Below are 18,600 nucleotides of genomic sequence, written 5' to 3'. Positions count from 1 at the left end.
CTCGGGCTGAGTTGAGGTCCGCAGGCCAATGGGGTCTTTCCACAGTGTCACCAGTGATAGTGCTGAGTAAACTTTTCTGGTGATTAAGTAATATAAAGGTCATTTTTAGTGCTTTCTTTATGCTTCTATTTCTCACATAGTATATAAGACTGTCTCAGAAAAGTTGGGGAAATTGTTTGCTGATGGATGGAAGTTCTGCGGAAGTGTGCTAGTAACTGGGCAGCAGGCAGAAGCTCGTCAGTGGGCCTCTGAGCCGCCCGTGGGTAGGGGGCTCGAGAGCGGGAGGCTTGCTTCTCTGGTGTCAGCGGCGGCTCCTCGTGGTGGGAGGCAGAGTGGACACGTAAGCCCAGCAGTGCGCGAGGCCCCGGCTGTACCGCGAGCCGCGCAGGCTGTGAAGCCGTGTAGCTGTGGTGCTGGCTGGGCCACGGCCAAGGAAGCCCAGCACATCTGGGAGCATTGACTGGTGTGTGTGGCCATTGGTCCCTCCGGGCCTAGAAGGCCACACACTGGTCACCGGATGGTTCTATAATTAGACTGAAGTCAAAGAAAGTGCGCTCTCTCTAAGACGTGAGCCCAGAGCTCTCTGTAGGTTCTGTCCACCAGCCGAGTGTTTCTGCTCCTCGGTGGGGCTTTTCCTGGTCTCTGTCAGGGACGATGCCAAAGGCAGTGGACTGACGGGAGAAGACAGGAGCAGTCCTCGGCTCAGACCATGCAGGGGGCCCTGGAATGTCTGGATGGGCACCTCTCGGGTCCTTGGCAGCGTAGTACTTTGTTTCTTTACCTGAGCTGTGTGCAGAGGGGGGTGGCTTGCAGGCTCTCAGAAGGTTGCTTATGGAGATTCTGCAACTCACTGATTTTCGTTGAAAGTACCCTGGCCCTTCATGTACATGCAAGGACCATTTCTGATACTTAAATCTTGTTTATTTTAAATTTATTTTTTACTTTTATCTTTTTACATTACTGCGAACTAAACCCAGGGGTGTTCTAGCACTGAGTTACATCCTTTTAAGTTTGTATTTTGAGGCAGGGTCTTGCTGGCCTCCAGCTTGTGATCCTCCTGCCTCAGCCTTCCAAGTAGCTGGGATTACCTGTGTGCGCCACCACACCCAGTGACTCAATCTGTTTTGACGTCGTGTGATGCTTTGCAGACTCACTCCGGAACTCGAGTCCACAGTTGCGGGCCTGTCCTGCTGGCACTGCTGCCTGCCTACTGAGAGGGGACCAGGCATTCGACGTTGGCCAGCCTAAGGAGGGACTGAAGCGAGTGAGCGAAGACAGGTGGGTTCACGGCCAGAGGCTGGCCTGTGACTCTGCTTCATCCTCCGCGGGAACCTGACTCTGTGGGTGGTGCTGTGCCTTTCCGGACAGGCCTTCAGAGGCTGCTCCTCGCCTGCTCCTCAGATCGCTGGTCACGGCCAAGCCACACTGGCTGGTCTGCTTGTTGCTCTCTCTGATCACGTGTCGCTTATCGCAGCTAAAATACCGTGGCCCTGCCCGTCGCGCAGACCTTTGTTTGCTTCGGGAGTTGACACTCACTGAAGGTGCCTTCTCATTTTTTCCAGTGCTGCATCCACACTCACCTCTTCTTTAGCGCTCGGAGGGGCAGCTTGCAGGGTGCAGAGGTTCCTCCCGGCAGGGTTGTGCTGGGTACGGGGGTGTGCTGGGTTTGGGGTTCCCAACAGGGTGGTCTGCTCCTTGCATCGGCTGTGCTGTTCCCACGCTCTCTGGCAGCTCTTGCAGGAGCACGCTTTCTCTGCATGTTGGACGTGACCACAGCCTGAACACAGATGAGGGTTTTGACTTTCTCTCATTCCTAGAGGCCTTGGGTAGGTGTGTCTCACTGGCTGGGTTCTGGAGCCAGTGGGGTGCTGGGTGCTCGTAGGAATGTGTCCAGGTGCAGGTTGGGGCTTGCCCACAGTGAGCATGGCCGGGATGGCAGGCGCTGGGAGTGTGCCGCATGGGTCTGTTTTAATTTGCTCAGGCAGCTGACTGGGGCTTAGACAGCAGAGCACTCTCCACGGCCTGGAGGCCAGAGTCTGAAGCAAGGTCCTGGGGTGGTTTCTCCGAGGTCCCTCCTCGTCTCATCAGGTGGCATCTTCTCCATGTCTTCGTGTGGTTGTCCCTGTGTCCCTACCTAATTGGGACATATTCAATGTTGGAACAGGGCCCACACATCTGACCTGATTTTTATTCACTTGCCTCCTCACGGTCCCTGTGCAGTCGCTGCTGAGATGAGTGTGGGGTGTAGGCTTCACCATGTGAGCTGCAAGGGAGCTGAGTGACAGATGGGTGACCCTGGGTCCTGGCGGGTTGGCGAGAGTTTGGGAAATGTAGGGCACTGTGCAGAAGGAAGCCTTGTCTGGGAGGAGAGTCAGGTCATCTGTTTTCAGCAGGTCTGTCGCATCTGGCAGCAAGGATGGGCACCTGCCGGCCAGCGCTGGCCGTGTCCTGGGGCTCTGGGTGTTGGAGGAGAGCCCCAGTCTGTGCTGCTGGATCGGTGCTCTGGGTCTCTTCAGGGTTAAAGGCAGATCTGCAGCTTGCACTCAGGAGCTGTTTGAGGGGGAAAGACCGTGTGGCCCCCTGGGCAGAGAGATGCTTGGCCTTCGATTTTTTGGGTTAGGTTATTGAAAAAAAATGTTTCTGTTTTACTCAACCAGCTTCTCTTGGTATTTTCAATTTACATGTTGGTCATCTTGTTATTTTGACTTTCAACAATAGTGCTCATCAAAGTATACTTTTAATTTTTTTTCCAAATGGAGATAAATAAAGTTACTTTGTCCTCTGGGTGCTTCTGCAGTTTGCTCAGGGCAGTGCATTAATTTGATGTCATTCATCCTCATGTAACCCTCTCTCTATGCCGAATGTGCAGGCTTGTCCTGAGTTACGTGACGGAAGGGCCAGGAAAGCCAGACTTCTGTGATGGTCACAGCCCCGCAGTGACGATTACATTCATGTGCCCTTCGGAGCGGAGAGAGGTGAGTGCCTTATTGCAGGTGACCTGAGAACAGTTACCCTGAGCCTGGGTCCCCAAGTTTGGTTTGGGGTGGCGGCTGGTGTGGGGAAAGGCGAGTGTTCCACGGGGCCTGGACTTTGGGCAGCTGAACGGCCCACTTCTGCTCTCCCACCTACCCGGGGGGATCTCCCTGGAGCAAGGTGGGATGTTTTGTCCTTTGTGAGATGATTTTAAGTGGTTCATGGAGAGATTTTTTTTTTGTCCTTGGGTTGATCTTGGCAGTGGTTGAGAAGCACGTAGGCATCATCTCAAGCCTGGATTTCCTGCAGGAGAGTGTCACTGCCTCCATCTTGCCTCTTTTGCCTCCAGCCTGTCCCCGTTTTGCCCGCTGTTCCCTTTCGTGTATGGACAGATTTATTGTCCCTGTTCTCTTGCTGCTTTTTATGTTTTAGCTTATTTTTGTGGCACTCGGGGCTAGAACCCAGGGCCTGTGCACACAAGGCCAGTGCTTCTGGATGCCTTTTCCATCTCTGACATACTTATTAGCCTCCTTGAGGCTGGTGACTGAGTCTCATTTGCTTTGGGTCCTCCTCACCTAGTGGCCTGTTTGCTGTTTAAAAAGTGCTTAAACAGGGAGCCAGGTGCTAATGGGAAGGAAGGGACAGGAGCTCCCTGTAATTTACTTCTGCCTTTAGAAGTAGAGAGAAGTAGAAGGGGCTGAGCTCTTGCCAGAGAACAGCACTCCCCTCCTCCAAACAAATGTGGAGCAGGCTCTGATTTCAGGCTGGCAGCTGGCCTGTTTGGAGTGTGGGATCTGGGGACAGAGGTGAGTGGAGGCTCAGCTCTCCTTTGATGTCCAGGCTTCTGCGTCCCTGTGTTAGCTCACCAAGGCCTACTGTCCAACGTCAATTCTGAATGTGAATCTGAGGAATACAGTACTTTCTGTTGGTACCTCCAGATGTGAATTGAAATCTTCTAAGCTAGTAGTGGTTTTGGATTTTTCATATGTACTGTGTTTGTGAGAATCATTTCACGTTACCACGCTTAGGAGGATAGGGAATTTCCCTCCATTTTCCTTCCAGGGGGCCTGAGGCGCTTCTTGTTGCTGGTGGGGTGGAGGTTTCCTTTCCAGCTGGGCTGTTTGTTTGCTGGACAGGTGGGGTTAAACTTGGAGGGTCTGTCTAAGCATTTCCATGGACTCACTGAGTGCTCTTGGCAGCTGGTATTTAGTGAGTCTTCATCTTGCAGACCGGAATCTCAGCTTCTGGTCATTTTAAAAAGTCTTATTGAATTCACATAGTTAGATTCACTTGTTGTAAATATGATTCAGTGGTTCTTACTGTGTTCACAGAATTGCACAACCTCCACCGTAGCCTTAACTTTAGAACATTTCCACACCCCAGAGAGAACCTCATGCCCATCAGCAGTCACACCCCAGCCCTGGCAGCCACATGACCATGAGTCCACTTTCTTGGTAGACGGGCCCTTTCTGGATGTTTCACTAAGTGGGAACACAGCACGTGGCTTTTGTGTCAGCCTCCTCTTGCTCAGCACGCAGCTCCGGGCTGGTCTGTGGCAGGCTGCACTGAGCCACAGGCTGGGAAGCACTGGTTGTGGGCCGGACGGGAGGGCCGAGCCTGCACTCCGCAGTTGTGTGACCTGTTGTCAGCCTGGCACTTGGTAGTGCGACTGGCCTGCAGCAGGTGCTCAGTAAATACTCAGGAATGATCGGCGCCAGCACAGCTATTCCTGGTACTCAGACCAGTGGCGTTTCTTCTAAGGAGGATTAAGAGGAGGGCCTGTCAGCACTCTTCACAGTTCACGCGGGAGCAGCAGTAGGCGGAATCCAGGCTTCTGGTTGGGTGATGGGCTGGCTTACCCCAGAGCAGACTGGAGTTCAGAGGAACTGGGCACAGACCCCTTTGTCAGTCCCAGGAGAGGCATGGCAGACAGGCCCACTGGGCGTAGGCTCCCAGCACTGGGCTTCGGGAATCAGTACCGTCATGACCCACTGCTGACTGCCCGGGTCAGTGATTCTTGGGTGGCGCTAACTTCAGGGTGAACTTGCTGGCCACAGCCCGAGTGTCACCTAATGGTGACCAGAAAGAAAGTAGAGTTAAAGGAAATGGAATTGTTACAAGTCAAATGGAAAACAAAAACAAAACCCAGTTCAATTAAAAACAAGACAAAAATAAATGTAGGGGTTATAGGTTATGAAATCAAAATGCATACTGGGTATTGATTAAAAGAACAGGAACAGAAAATATATAAAACTCAACTCCCCCTCTTTGAGCTTTCCAGTGGCAATCTGTATTTAATCTGCACGTAACATTTTTTTATTCTCCTTCTTTCTAATTGTTCCTGACAGGGCACCATTCCTAAACTCACTGCTAAATCCAATTGCCGTTATGAAATCGAGTGGATTACCGAGTACGCCTGCCACAGGGATTACCTGGAGAGCAAAAACTGTTCTCTGAGCAGCGCACAGCACGACATCGCCGTGGACCTCAGACCCCTGGCCCAGCCTGGAGGTGCGTGGCTGCTCTGCTGCTCTGCTGCTGAGGCCGTGGGGGCTGAGTGCATGTGCACCCCCAGGCTGGGGTCTCTGAGATGGGTCCAGACTTGTCTCTGGGGATGCTGCACTTTCGGACCTGTGTCTGTGTAAACAAGCCCCTCTTGTGTGTTCTCCTTTCTTAGGGTCCCCCTATGCTTCTGATGGAGACGAGTATACGTTTTATGTAAACGTCTGTGGAGAAGCCGAGATTCCGGTCTGCAATAACAAAGGGGCTGCAGTTTGCCAAGTGAAAAAAAAGGATACCACTCAGGTTAAAGCAGCAGGGAGACACCAGAGCCAGACCCTCCGGTGCGTGCACACAACCCTCCGCTGCCCTCCACCTTCACCCCCCCTAAGTACAGGAGAAAGAGAAGCCAGCCTTCCCTCCCGTTGACTTAGGCAGGTTGCCGTGTGTCACCAAGCAGGTGGGTGTTCTCCCTGACTTCACAGTGAGACTGACTGTTCGCAGTGTTTGCTTCTGAGCCTGTTTTTTGAAGGTACCATCCTGTGGGACGTTCTTCAGCTCCAGTCATGTGGCTTTTGTATTTTAAATGCATGTTTTTGAGGGGTTTTGATAATTCTGTGGAAGTTTGCGGATCCAAAATGTCGTGGGCATGACATAAGAAAGTGGAGCAGCTCAGCAGATTCGCGTAGTGTGTCTCTTACGACCTTGACTTGGTTGCCACCTTTACAAGAGCAGCCTGAAGATGGGTTCTCTGAAGTGGGTTTTGTCTGGGTCCCGTTGTGAGACTGCTCACAGCCGCGCTGGAAAGGCCCCAGTTCTCAGCCCAAAGATGAGAGAGTAAGATGCTGCGACACCATCCTGCAGTCTGCTGTTACTCTGCAGTGGCAGGGTGTCGGGCCCATGATTTGGAGTGTACTTCCTTTAGGACATGTCTGCTGCCAACTAAAGAGCTCGCCTTTTCACGCCAGTTGTGATTTGTTGATGGTGTGCAAAAGGCTTCAAGTAGCCATTCTAAAAATTCAAGTTTCTTCTTTGGTTTTGCGTGTATCACAGATACTCCGATGGAGACCTCACGCTGATATATTTTGGAGGCGATGAATGCAGCTCTGGTTTCCAGCGGATGAGTGTCATAAACTTTGAGTGCAATGAAACTGCAGGTGAGTGTGTTTGGGGTTCAGGTCCCGCTGTGGCAGGAGGGTGTGGGAGCACTGCATGCACGCGTCTTTCTCAGAAGGGGATGCTGGATGGCGCAGTCAGCCATCCCCCTTTGGACCTGGCCGTCTCTGCTCCTTGGGCTGGATTTTTCTGTTGGAGCAGCATCCTCCTTGCCCCTCCCCCACTCCCCAGTGACACACACATCCTGTTTCCACTTTCCTCTGCTCTCCGTGTTTGTCTTGGGAATGGGCCCAGCACCAGGCTTGCTGGGAGTTTCTTCTGCCTTGAAGTCTGGCGCCTGCACTGCACTGCGCAGGACGGGCCCAGCAGAGGTGGGTCTGCTGACCAGCTGTGTGGGCCTTCCTTTCACGTCATGAGTTTCAGGGGGCTCTGGGCAGAGCGGTGGCCTGTGGTGGGGTTCAGGTCTGGGGTTTGCTAAATGTCTCTGGGAGGGTTTTTAAGTTGAAGGTGTAGCTTCCTCTGGGTGACAAGAAGTGTCCTTGAGTTGCCCAGGTTTCAGACACACAGGGCACCTGTGGAGAGGATCCCATCATCACAAGACCTGTCCTGTCCCTGGGACCCCCATTGCCGCTGAGGCCAACCCACCTCTGCTCCAGGCTCTTGTTCTGGAGGCCAGACTTGGTTTCCAGCTCGTCTGCAAACACATGTGGCTGCCCCACCCCAGGGGGTCTTTCTGGCTCTTCCTGATGTTTTTTTTTTTTGTGTGTGTGTGCGTGTGTTTTTCTGTGGCAGGTCTTGTACTGTTTGGTCATGGGGCCTGTTCCGCCATGATTGACTCGGATCTAGGGCGGGCAGCTATGCATGAAGCTCACATCTGCAGTGGGAAGCTGGGGTGATTTCAGACTGAACTTGCTAGCTGGCAAGCAAGCAGAGAGCAAGCCTGCTGCAGCAAAGCTCTCCATCACCCCCACCAGGCCAGTGCCTTGGCGGGGCTGGGGGCCTTCTTTGCAGTGTCTAGCCCTTTTGCTCAGGCTCTGTTGGCTCCCCTTCCTTATCACTCCAGGACGCATACATTTTTTAGTGCCTGTTTGCGCAGGCCTGAGGGTGCAGTGGTGACAGATGGGCCTCCAGGCCCAGGACTGGAAGCAGAGGGAGATAGAGCAGGGTAGTGCTGTCAGAACTGAGCTGCCCTTCCCAGGTCAGCATGGGCTAGTTGTGGGCAGCACGGGTGAGGTCGCTTGCAGGAGCAGAGCTGCTCCAGCTGCTGGACGAGGGGCAGCCTGCCAGGTGCCTGGGGGTGGCTGTGGGCAAAGGCTGCCAGGGCCTTCAGTGGTGCCAACTTGGGTAGCTGTGCGCAGGTCTGTGGCTGGGCGTGGTTGAATGTGAGCCTAGAAAGGCAGGGGAGCCTTGTCCAGAGGAGCCGCGTGTCCTGTAGGCCTGGCTTCATCGTGCATCCCGTCCCTGAGGATTCTCAGCAGGGTCACGGTGGGCCTCTGACTTGTGAGTGAGAGACTCACTGTGGCCTCTGGGCACACCCCCATCTGGCTGGAGGGTCTCCGTCCGTCTCCTGCAGGGTCTCCGTCCGTCTTTTACCTCCTCTGAGCCCCGCCTTTACAAGACCATCTCAGAATTCTGAATTCCACCCCTCCTACTCTGTGTTCCTAGTCCCGGGGCAGCGCAGCCTGCTGGGAAGGTAGAACAGCCACCCCCAAAGACCCAGGTGGCCAGGAATTTGGTGGGACAGCAGCCGCAGACTCACAGGAAGGTGTGGGGGGAGGAGGGTCGGCCTTGGGAAGCAGCTGGCGAAGCCCTGGGCTGGGAACCAAACACCAAAGGCACTTTCTTTTCCTTTTTGTGATAAACATTTTCAAACAATAGCGAGGCCATTACCATGGAAATGTATGTGCACATCACTCTAACAATCATTGATTGCTTCAGATACACCTTAGTCATTGACCCGGTCACATCACCAGCCCCAGCAGAGGACGTTCCTTTCCGTGAGCTCGTGTCATTACTGCCCTGACAAAGTGAGCGGTACCCATGGTGGAACAGCAGTGTGTGCATGGCTGCCTTCGTGGAGATTGTTCCAAGGAGCCTGCTAGACGCCAGGAGCTTAGTGGGTGGGTGGGCTTTGAGCCTTCTTTCAGGTGGGAGTCGCAGTATAAAATGTTCTGATCCCTTCCTGCTCTGTGATTCAGTCTCCATACTTTTGAACATACTATATACTATGAAATCACTTCACTTTTGTATTCAGGTTTAAATGTAGAGCTTTTAGATAAAGTCCCATGGTGGAGTCTGTTTTTGGATGTGAGTGGGTGTTCAGTGGTACAAGTTTAATGTGGTTCATAGTTGAAGTTAAATCTCTAGGACCTATTTATGCTTATGAATCTAAGGTTCATGTGTCTCTAAGACAGAGGCGCGTCCGTGATTCTCTTGGCCTCGGTCTTTTTTTAACATTGACATCCATGATCCACACCTAGTTTGCTGTAAAGTGATGCCTTGTTATTGGGCATTCTGATAATTTCTTTTTGAAAAATAAAATACACTGTGATAGGTTAAAAAAAAAAACTGCCCACAAATTTAAGTGAATCTTGGTACATTAAAGGTTCATTGCCCTTAGTACATTGGGGACAGAGGACTGGAGGTGGGGGCTGTGCCCCATGTGGTCAGCCAGGGACCTATACTCTGGGGTCTCTGCAGAATGGGAGCAGCATCCCTTTGCTCCCTGGGGGACAGAGCGAAGCTTCTGGCCCAGCCCTTCAGACAGTGAGGCTGGGAAGTGGAGCTGTGAGGGAAGGTGAGCCGTTTCCCAGGGCAGTGCTGTCTTCTCCACTGAGGACGGAGGATGAGTGCTGCCGCAGCAGGGGCACAGAGCGCCTGGGTTTTGCTTACAGGGCAGGCAGCAGGACGGCCCTGTTTGGTGGAAGGCAGTTATGGTTTCTATTCAGCTAAAATTCCTGGAGAAGTTAAACAAGACCGGTCAGGTGCATGGCAGCAGTACTGCGGACAGAGTCTTCCTGCAGCCCACTGGTTTCAGGGGCCAAGCCTCATTAGGAGGATGGGTTCTAGAACCATTCTGAGGTTCACTTAGTCTGTCGCTGCTCACCTGGAGCCGTTCGGGAAGACCTCACGTGGCGAGATGGCTGGGGGCTTAGGGTGCATTCCTGCAGGATGAAACCTGCAGAGGCTCTGTGGGCAGGCTGGGAGGAGGCACTGAGCGGATGCTTGCTAGTGAGCCAGTCACACACAGGACACATCAGTCCTGGTGAGGGACAGCAGCGTCTGTGACCTGGACTGTGCCCCGGAGAGCAGGAGGGAGTCAGCTTTCGTGCAGAGAATGGCATAAGGTGCTTACAGAACCAAACCACCCGTCCGACCAATGGACCCAGGACTTGGGGAACCACAAAGAAAGAGAAGAGGACACAAAGCCCCAGGCAGAGTGGGAGGCCCCGTCTTGTGGTATGAGCTGGTCTGGGCCAGAGCATCTGAGTGTGATGCTGGACCCCCCTCCTTTCCAGCCGTGAAGCCGTGGACTAGTCATTTAGCCACCCTGAGTCGATGCAGTGGGGCCAGAATTGTCCCTATGCCGAAGGGTTTTGAGGACAGAGACCCTGATTCTATGAAGTTTTGCACGTCCCGCCTCTGTGTCGCTGGCCCTGGTACACTGAGATGCTCAGACTGTGGGACAGGTTAGGTGTCATGGCTGGCACGTGCAGCGTTCAAGAGTCACTAGAAATCACAGTGAAACGTCATTTCCCCTCGGTACAAAACTTCCTTCCTTTCCCTGGAAACTCAGTAGCTCAGGACACCAGACCCCAAGGAGGCCGATCACACGAGACCCTCGGGGCTGGGAAAGAGGGAGCAGCAGAGGAGGGGGTTTCTGGCAGGGGAGGGTCTGTGGAGAGTGCTGTGCTACGGGGCCTGGAGGAAGTCTCAGACTGGACTGAGCTGTCCCTGCTGATGGACGGGGAGCTTGGGTGCAGGAGGTGGCGGTGGCTGTTGTACGGGGGGACAACACAAGTCCCAGGAACGCCGGCAGCACCTGGAGGCGCCTCTCACCGTGGAGGCTGGTGGACCTGGGCCTCGGCTCATGGCAGGGCTGGCTCGTGGAGTCTTGTGCACTTCAGCTGAAGCCGCTGCCAGCGTGCCCTCTTCTCTGGCCTTCGCTGTAGGGACGAGTCCTGGGGACTTGTCTCGCTCAGTCTCATACAGTGGCACTCTGGGACCCGGAGCTCTGCTCTCCGTCCTCCTCTCTGTGGACCACTGGTCTCACACAGAGGGGTCCATGGGGACTTGCAGGCAGGTGCGACCCTGCTGCCCGCACGGTCCTTATTTGTTCTTTCAACTCTTCAACCGTGTTGCTATGGCCCTCTGTGAGGCTGCTTGATGCCACTCCACCAAGAAGAAAAGGCGCAGGCTGGCCAGCGAGGGCCTGAGTGTCCACGGCTTGCTGGAGTGGCCCTGACATCCCTCAGGCCTGGGGCTTTTGACTGACCGCTGGGTGGCTCCTGCTGGCTGTGCAGGTGTCCCGCAGCTCAGGTGACCGGGCTTGGTGCTTCCTCTTACTGCAGGTAACGACGGGAAGGGAGAGCCTGTGTTCACCGGCGAGGTGGACTGCACCTACTTCTTCACCTGGGACACGAGGTACGCCTGTGTCAAGGAGAAGGAAGACCTGCTCTGCGGGGCCAGCGATGGGAAGAAGCGCTACGACCTGTCTGCGCTGGCCCGCCACTCAGGTAGCACTCCCCCGATGCGGACCCAGCCCTGTGTTCCCAGGACACTACCCCTGAATACGTGGGGACACTGTGACTGTTTCTAATCACCGACTGCGTCACGACCCCTTCTTCACTTCTTTTGTAGCTGTCTGGATTATAAGGAGCATGGATGTGGGAGGTGGAACCACCCATGTTCAAGGCCAGCACTGTCATTTTCTCCTTGGTTTATCTGGGCCCATCTTACCAGAGTTTAATGAGAACGGCCCTGTGCCTGTTGTGTTAGGCCACCTTGTACTCTGTGCTTAGAGACATTGGTAAAAAGTGCTTGGTTCTCCCAGCAAGGTTTCCGTGGGCTCAGGGGCCGTGGAGGCTGGTGGACCTGGGTCTTGGCTCATGGCCGATGCCCTTTCCTCTGCCTCTTGCTCGTCTCTGACCTGGGGTCACAAGCCCTGCCCCGTGCCGCACACAACTGCATCATTGTGGGTCAGTGTGGTGGGCCTTGTCCTGGGGAAGGCCTGATGGGCTTCAGGGGCAGGCAGCAGGACGGGCCTGGACAGTGCGCCTCTGCCTTCGTGGGGCTTGGCATCTGACAGGAGAGAGGGGGCGGGGTCATCGGAACGGAAGCTCTGGCAGGTGGCGTGACCTCGCAGGCAGAGGGGGCGCCTGGGCTTAGCGGCTCTGGTTTGGGTAAGCGGGAGCCGTGGCATCTGTAGGGTGGAGAAGGAGTTGTACAGAGTCACGTAACCAGCAGATGTGACTGTGTTCTGAGACCCTTTCAGAAGTACCACCACGAGGGGAATCCGCTCTGTGGGGGCCGGGTTTCCTTGAATGCAGACACAAGGACTCTGCCCTGAGCCCAGTCAGCAGACTGCTCTGCAGTACGTGATCCCTGTGCTTGGGCGGTGGAAGCCCAGAGCCGGGTTCAGTTCCATGTGTGCGCTACCAGAGATGGGTTTTCTGCACAGCACAGCGTGGTGACCTTGGGGTCAGAGACCGGGCTGAGGACTTGTGTGGCCGCGTTGAGGGCGACTGCCTGACGGTTCCAGGCTGGAGCTCCTTGCAGTGCGCCCAGCTGGTGGCAGGTGCCGGGAGTGGACGTTTTTGTCCTGTCACTGTGGACAAGACAAGACAGTGCAGGGGCTGCGCGGGATGCACTGGGCGGACTTCCCAGCCCAGCCCTGGTCCTGAGGAACCTGGAGGGTTGGTAGCATTTGTGTGTAGCCAGCTGTGAGGTGAGAGCTGAAATCCTGCCTGCTGCCCAGGCAGCCCCGTCGAAGACCCCGCAGGCCTCCTGCACTGCAGCCCAGCGCCGCACTTGGGGCCTCGCACTCCCTGCCGTCTGCATGGCTCCTCAGGCCATTGACACCAGAGGACGGGCCTCCCCAGCTGGGCTGCAGGCTCTCCTTTGGCAGCGGGGTGCCCTGCCTGCGGTGACCGCCCTCTGTGCTGCTGTGTTCTTGACGGCAGCTGAGTCCTGCCTCTGTTGGCCGGCAGCAGGCTGGCGCCTTTGGATCTGGTGACCCTACGTGTCCTGCTTACTTCCGCGGCACCACTCCTCGGTCCTGCCCCTCGCCGTTACCCAGAGGCTGTAGGTTCCTTCGGCAGCGTTGGCCTCTCCAGGACCGAGGCTGGCTGTGTTACCGACGGCTGTTGGTTCTTTAGACCCCAGACCGGCTGGCTTTGGATTTGGTTCTCAGTTTCTGCTTTTGCACTGTGGGGACTGGGAGAATCTTGCTTCTTAATTCCCTGTCCCTGTGAGCCTGTTCTGAGCCGGTGGTGGCCTGGCTCACTTCTGTCACCGTCAGAGAAAGCGGAGTCCTTCAAGGTCCTGTGCTCTGACCTTCCCAGGGCTCAGAGGTGGGCGTGCCTGAGACTCCTGACCAGGAGCTTAGTGAGCTCTGGTCTCTTGACCTGTAGCCCGGTCACCATTTGTGTTGTGACCCACGGAGAACCAATTCCCTGCCTTGGTTACAGAATCAGAACAGAACTGGGAAGCCGTGGTGGGCAGCCAGACGGAAGCAGAAAAGAAGCATTTCTTCATCAATGTGTGTCACAGGGTGCTGCCAAAGGGCAAGGCCACAAGCTGCCCCGAGGACGCTGCTGTGTGTGCCGTGGGTGAGTTGGGTGCCGGGGACCCCCTTCCTGAGGGAGGGTGGGCGGCGGGACCTGGCTGCTTCAGACCCTGCTGAAGTCCGTCTAGCTTGCTCTGTCTGTCTGGGTGCCACATAGAGACGGTGGAGAAGCAGCCTCAGTGACACAGACGTCAGGCCCTGCTGGGTGCCTCCAAATCCTGAGGCTGGCTGAAGCCACCTGACTTTGGCTAAAGCTGTAGGTGGGGACAGAAGGGACCACACTGGAAAACGCTTGGTGGACGGCAGCCAGAACCGCGGGAGGCACTTGTGCCCCAGGTTCCTTTGCCCTCTCCAGCCCGTGGCCGTCACACAGAGACGTCTCATCAGGGGCACAGTGTGTCAGTAGCTTGTTGTTGAAGGTACGCTTGAAAAGGCCAGGAGGGGCGAACAGGGACACTCCACTGCGGATGTTGAAGCTCAGTGGATGTTAGGGATGGCCCCAGGGCACGGGCAGGTGTGCCTTCAGGCAGGTGCGTTGCTGTTGGAGTCTCAGCAGGACTTGGAGCAGAGTTTTAGTACATTATAGAGAACTGTATATGGGATGCACCCCAGAGCCTCCTGGCCCCTAGTGACCCTTGTGAACCATGTTTTCCCTTCCTCTTGCTTTCTCTTTTCCAGATAAGACTGGAAGCAAGAATCTGGGGAAATTTGTCTCCTCGCCCACAAAAGAGAAAGGAAACATCCAGCTTTCTTACTCAGATGGTGATGATTGTGGTGGTGACAAGAAGATAGCGACTAACATCACACTCGTGTGCAAGCCAGGTAAAGGTGTTAAGGAAAAAGAAGTGTTTCCTGGCATCGGCCAGAGGGGTGTTACGCTTCCTGTGTCCCTGTCCCCTGCTCCCTGCAGAGGGTCTTGGACTTCAACCCAGAAACGGAGAAACCATGTGGTGTCAGCGGGGAGCTGGGACATTGTTTTCCACACGAGTCCTGAGCACAGTGTCCTGTTCCTTAGGACTGAGACAGGGTCAGAGACGGAGTGCTCAGCCAACGAGGAGAATCTTCCCTCCAGGGGAAAGAACCACAGTCTCACCATGTAAAAGCCTTCCTCTTTACCTACCTTTATTTAACAGGTGGACGTTGTTCTTACCGAGTCGAGGTCTCATGTCCTCGCCTGCCTTAACTTCCTCAGTGCTGTCTCTTCTGTGTTGCCCGGTTTTCTCTGGTTTTAGGGATTGCCTTGTTGATATGGCATGGTTTCTCTGTTTTTAAACATTTCCCATATGGTTGGATTACTGGCATGTTTCTAGTGCTGAGAACTGATTCTCTGCACCCTCCATCGACTTCCCACTGAAATATTTCCTTTGGATAAATTCCTAGTAGTGGGAGAAGATTAAAGGCTATGACTATTTTTTTTTTCTTGTTTATTTTTTGGTAGTAAAATGTATGTTACATGAAACTTAACATTTTAATCACTTTTATAAATTCTGATAAAATATGCATAGCCTAAAACTTACCACCTGGCCCATCTTGAAGCGTATGGTTCAGTGCATTAACACATGACGCTGTTTTCGCATCCCTCTGGAGGCCATCTCCAGAACTTTTAATCTTCCCAGAGTTAAACTGAGTGCCACTGGACAAGGACTCTCCATTCCTTGCCCCCAGCTGCCAGTCTGGGTTTGATTGTTCTGGATATTTCACAGAAGCCAAGTCATGCAGTATTTGTAAGATCAACCCTTTGTCCTTGAATGTGCTGCATCTCATTTCCCACTGTCCTTCCCTAGTCTGCTGTGTGTATGCGCGTGTGCACGCAGCACCAGAGGGTGAGCCCAGGGGTGCTCTACCACTGAGCTACATCTCCAGCCCATTAGAGGTTTTTAAAACAGTTCGAAACAGGGTCTCACTGTCTTGTCCAGACTGGCTTTGAACTTGCAGTTCTCCTGCCTCCGCTTCCTGAGTAGCTGGGATTCCAGATTGCTTTTAACAAAGCAAGAGTAAGGAGAGATGTTTCAGAACAAGCAGGTTGATAGGTTTCTTCTCTCGATGCAGGTGATCTGGAGAGTGGCCCAGTGTTGAGGGCTTCCAGGGATGATGGTTGCTTCTACGAGTTTGAGTGGCACACGGCAGCTGCCTGCGTGCTGTCGAGGACAGAAGGGGAGAACTGCACCGTCTTTGATTCCCAGGCAGGTGTGTGTCTCAGCAGCACCTCTAAAGATTTTTCCTGAACATTTCTGTGAGTGTTTTAGAGGGAACCTGCTTTAGAGTTTAATTAATGCTATTTGCCCAAAACCCTGTGTGTCTGATGTCGGGGCTAGACCTGTTGATGGTGCCTTGGGTTCGTGGTCGAGTTGGGTTTGCTGCATGCGACACCTTCGGAACACGAGGGATGGCTTAGGTTTGGAAGGCTTTAGTACGAGGCCTAGCCCAGAATCCTACCTGGGAGATTCTGCAAGAAGGATGTTGGACTGTGGTCATCCTGCTCGGATGTACTGTGGCGTGGGAGATGGCGATTGTGGGCTTTGAGTCGGGCTGTAGGTTACTGAGTGAAGGGGGTGTGTGTCGGCTCCATCTCCAGGGGGAAGCGCTGGTAACCACAGGCTGCTGCTGAAGCTGCCTTTCGGCTGCTTCTGGGGAGTCATCTCCTTTCCGCTGTGGGGTGAGGTTGCCCCGAGGACTCCCTTCCGACTCCCTTCCGACTGGCCTCACATGCTTTTTATTGTTTGAACTCTTACTTAGGGTTTTCTTTTAATTTGTCACCGCTCACAAAGAAAAATGGTGCCTATAAAGTTGAGACGGCCGAGTATGACTTCTACATCAACGTCTGTGGAGCAGTGTCCCAGGACTCCTGTCAGCCAGACGCCGGGGCCTGCCAGGTGGCAAAGAGGCAAGTGACTTCTCTGCGTTTGTTCTGGGCCTTCTGTGTAAAGGGACATGTATTCAGGAGTAGGCGGACACCTCCTACACTCTTGCTCCACGGCAGGCGTTAAGGGCTGAGAGGACCTCAGTGTGGGACGCCGGGAGCCTTACTTGCTAGAGAGACCGCGTGCCACATCCCAGGGGACGAGGAGGGGCTTACGCTTGCCCCACTTCTGTTATTTCGCACATTTTAAACATGACTGTGTGCGTTTCTCTTTCCTGTGTGGTGCTAGTGAAATGCAGTGAGTTGAACCTTGAGCCAGTGGCGCTAAGAGTGGGTTTGGGTCCTGTGGGGGCAAGGGAGGCCCTCTTTCCCTGTGGGGTTCCCGCGGGCGGCAGCCCGAGTCCTGCTCGCGGGGGCTTCCCCACTCTGCCCACCGGCCCTTCCTTCAACTCCACATGGACCTGAGAATGCATCTGCTCATCTAGGGCTTGCTCAGAGACATTTCTTGTGTTTATTTCAGTGATAAGAAGTCGTGGAACTTGGGACTGAGTAATGCTAAGCTTTCGTACTACGATGGGATGATCCAGCTGAACTACAGAGACGGCACACCCTACAACAACGAAAAGCACACTCCGAGGGCCACACTCATCACTTTTCTTTGCGATCGAGAAGCCGGAGTTGGTTTCCCTGAATACCAGGTAGGAGCTGTCCTGTGTGGTTTTCCCTGGGGACATTTGAGCCTGTTGACCCTTTATTTAGAAGCAGAGCTATTAATAGTCTGGTTTTCTGGCCAAATCATCTTAATTATTCCTTCCAGATTTGCCAGGGTGCAGAGGCAGTATTTGTCCATTTGTTAAGCTGGCTTTCAGTGGGCCGGACGCTCATGATTGCCTACAACCCCGTTGGTTTGGGGCATAACACTGCAAACGCATCAGAAGTCGTCCTTCTCTCCACTGAACCGAGGCTGAGTTTCCATCTTCGTGGGCGTCTTCTCTTTACTGAAATGAAAGGATGTGGATGAAGGAGACTTTCTCTCATAGAGTTTTCATTTAAAACAACACCCTTGTCGTATTTTGAATGTTGTCTTTGATAACATTTCTTTTTGCCACCTGTGCTGGTCAGCTCTCGTCTACAAAGCAAACATGTGAGATGATCAGTCTGCAGAGGGAAGAGGCTCACAGTTTTGGAGGCCTCAGTCTCTATCTGTTTGGCTCATTGATTTGGGCCTCTGGCGAGATGACACATCGCGTAGTGTGTGTGGCAGAGTCAGGAAGCAAGAGAGATGGAGGAGGGGCCAGGGTCCCACAGCCCTGTAGTGGGCGCTCCTCCAGTGACCTGAAGCCCTTCCACTAGGCCCTGCCTCTTAAAGGTCCACCCCTCCCACTAGTGCAAACTAGGGACTGAGACTGGACACATGGGCCTTGGGGGACATTCAGTCTCCTAACTGTAGCACCATGCATGGCTCTTCCCTTGTCTTCCACTAGGAAGAGGACAGCTCTACCTACAACTTTCGGTGGTACACCAGTTACGCCTGCCCAGAGGAGCCCCTGGAGTGTGTGGTGACTGACCCCTCTACGCTGGAGCAGTACGATCTGTCCAGGTGAGGCCTGGCCCTCTTTGCCGAAGTCCCCTAAATGTTGCTAGTGAGCATGTAACCAGCTTATGTCACGTTGGCTCTGGTAGATTTAGCAGTGCTGCCCACTCTGTGCTACAGCAAGACCTCAGCCTGAAGCTTTGGTGTCTAAATCGGTGGTTGGCGAGGTGTGGGGGCTTACTGAAGCAGACTCGGGGTAGGCTGTGCAGAGCGTGGTGACAGTCGAGCGCAAGCCTGTGTCCCCAGTCGTGCGTCTTAGCAAAGTGTGGTTCACTGATAGGTTCTCTCCTTAGGAATACCTGCATGCAGTGGGCAAACTCTTTAAAAGCACAATCTTTCTTGAAATTTCAGTCTAGCAAAGTCTGAAGGTGGTCTCGGAGGGAACTGGTATGCCATGGACAACTCAGGGGAGCATGTCACTTGGAGGAAGTACTACATAAACGTGTGTCGGCCCCTGAATCCTGTGCCCGGCTGCGATCGGTACACATCCGCCTGCCAGATGAAGTATGAGAAAGATCAGGTGAGTCTGTCTTCCCTGTGTCTCCTGTCCCCCTTAAGTGCATGGCTTAGTGATCATTTTGGGACCCTAGATCACAGCTGGCCTGGCTGCTCAGGTGCAGCCCTCTGCATAAGACCGGGCCCCTGTGGAAACTGACTCGCCTCCTGCACAGAATGAGTCATATTTGAGTCTGTTCAGATTTGAAACTTCAAGAAAATGCCAGTGCGTTGTCCACCTTTGAGCAAATAAAGGGCGAGGAAAGCTCTGAATGA

At 54.0% G+C, this 18,600-nt stretch overlaps 1 protein-coding gene across 1 annotated transcript in view; it reads left to right on the top strand.

Moving 5' to 3' along the window:
- Igf2r (insulin like growth factor 2 receptor) overlaps nucleotides 1–18,600 on the top strand; it is a 94,812-nt gene that overhangs the window by 29,739 nt on the left and 46,473 nt on the right. The window contains exons 6-18 of the mRNA XM_026393164.2: nucleotides 1,149–1,278; nucleotides 2,870–2,975; nucleotides 5,322–5,484; nucleotides 5,651–5,816; nucleotides 6,526–6,629; nucleotides 11,160–11,324; nucleotides 13,278–13,418; nucleotides 14,054–14,197; nucleotides 15,425–15,562; nucleotides 16,112–16,259; nucleotides 16,756–16,933; nucleotides 17,720–17,835; nucleotides 18,181–18,349. Of these exons, the coding sequence (XP_026248949.2) occupies nucleotides 1,149–1,278; nucleotides 2,870–2,975; nucleotides 5,322–5,484; nucleotides 5,651–5,816; nucleotides 6,526–6,629; nucleotides 11,160–11,324; nucleotides 13,278–13,418; nucleotides 14,054–14,197; nucleotides 15,425–15,562; nucleotides 16,112–16,259; nucleotides 16,756–16,933; nucleotides 17,720–17,835; nucleotides 18,181–18,349 (1,868 nt within the window). The remainder of the gene's footprint in view (nucleotides 1–1,148; nucleotides 1,279–2,869; nucleotides 2,976–5,321; nucleotides 5,485–5,650; nucleotides 5,817–6,525; nucleotides 6,630–11,159; nucleotides 11,325–13,277; nucleotides 13,419–14,053; nucleotides 14,198–15,424; nucleotides 15,563–16,111; nucleotides 16,260–16,755; nucleotides 16,934–17,719; nucleotides 17,836–18,180; nucleotides 18,350–18,600) is intronic.

This window comes from Urocitellus parryii, chromosome 8 (assembly GCF_045843805.1).
Source record: "Urocitellus parryii isolate mUroPar1 chromosome 8, mUroPar1.hap1, whole genome shotgun sequence".
Lineage (NCBI taxonomy): Eukaryota > Metazoa > Chordata > Mammalia > Rodentia > Sciuridae > Urocitellus > Urocitellus parryii.
Note: the sequence above shows the minus strand (reverse complement) of the source record. Positions and strands in the feature narration are given on the sequence as shown.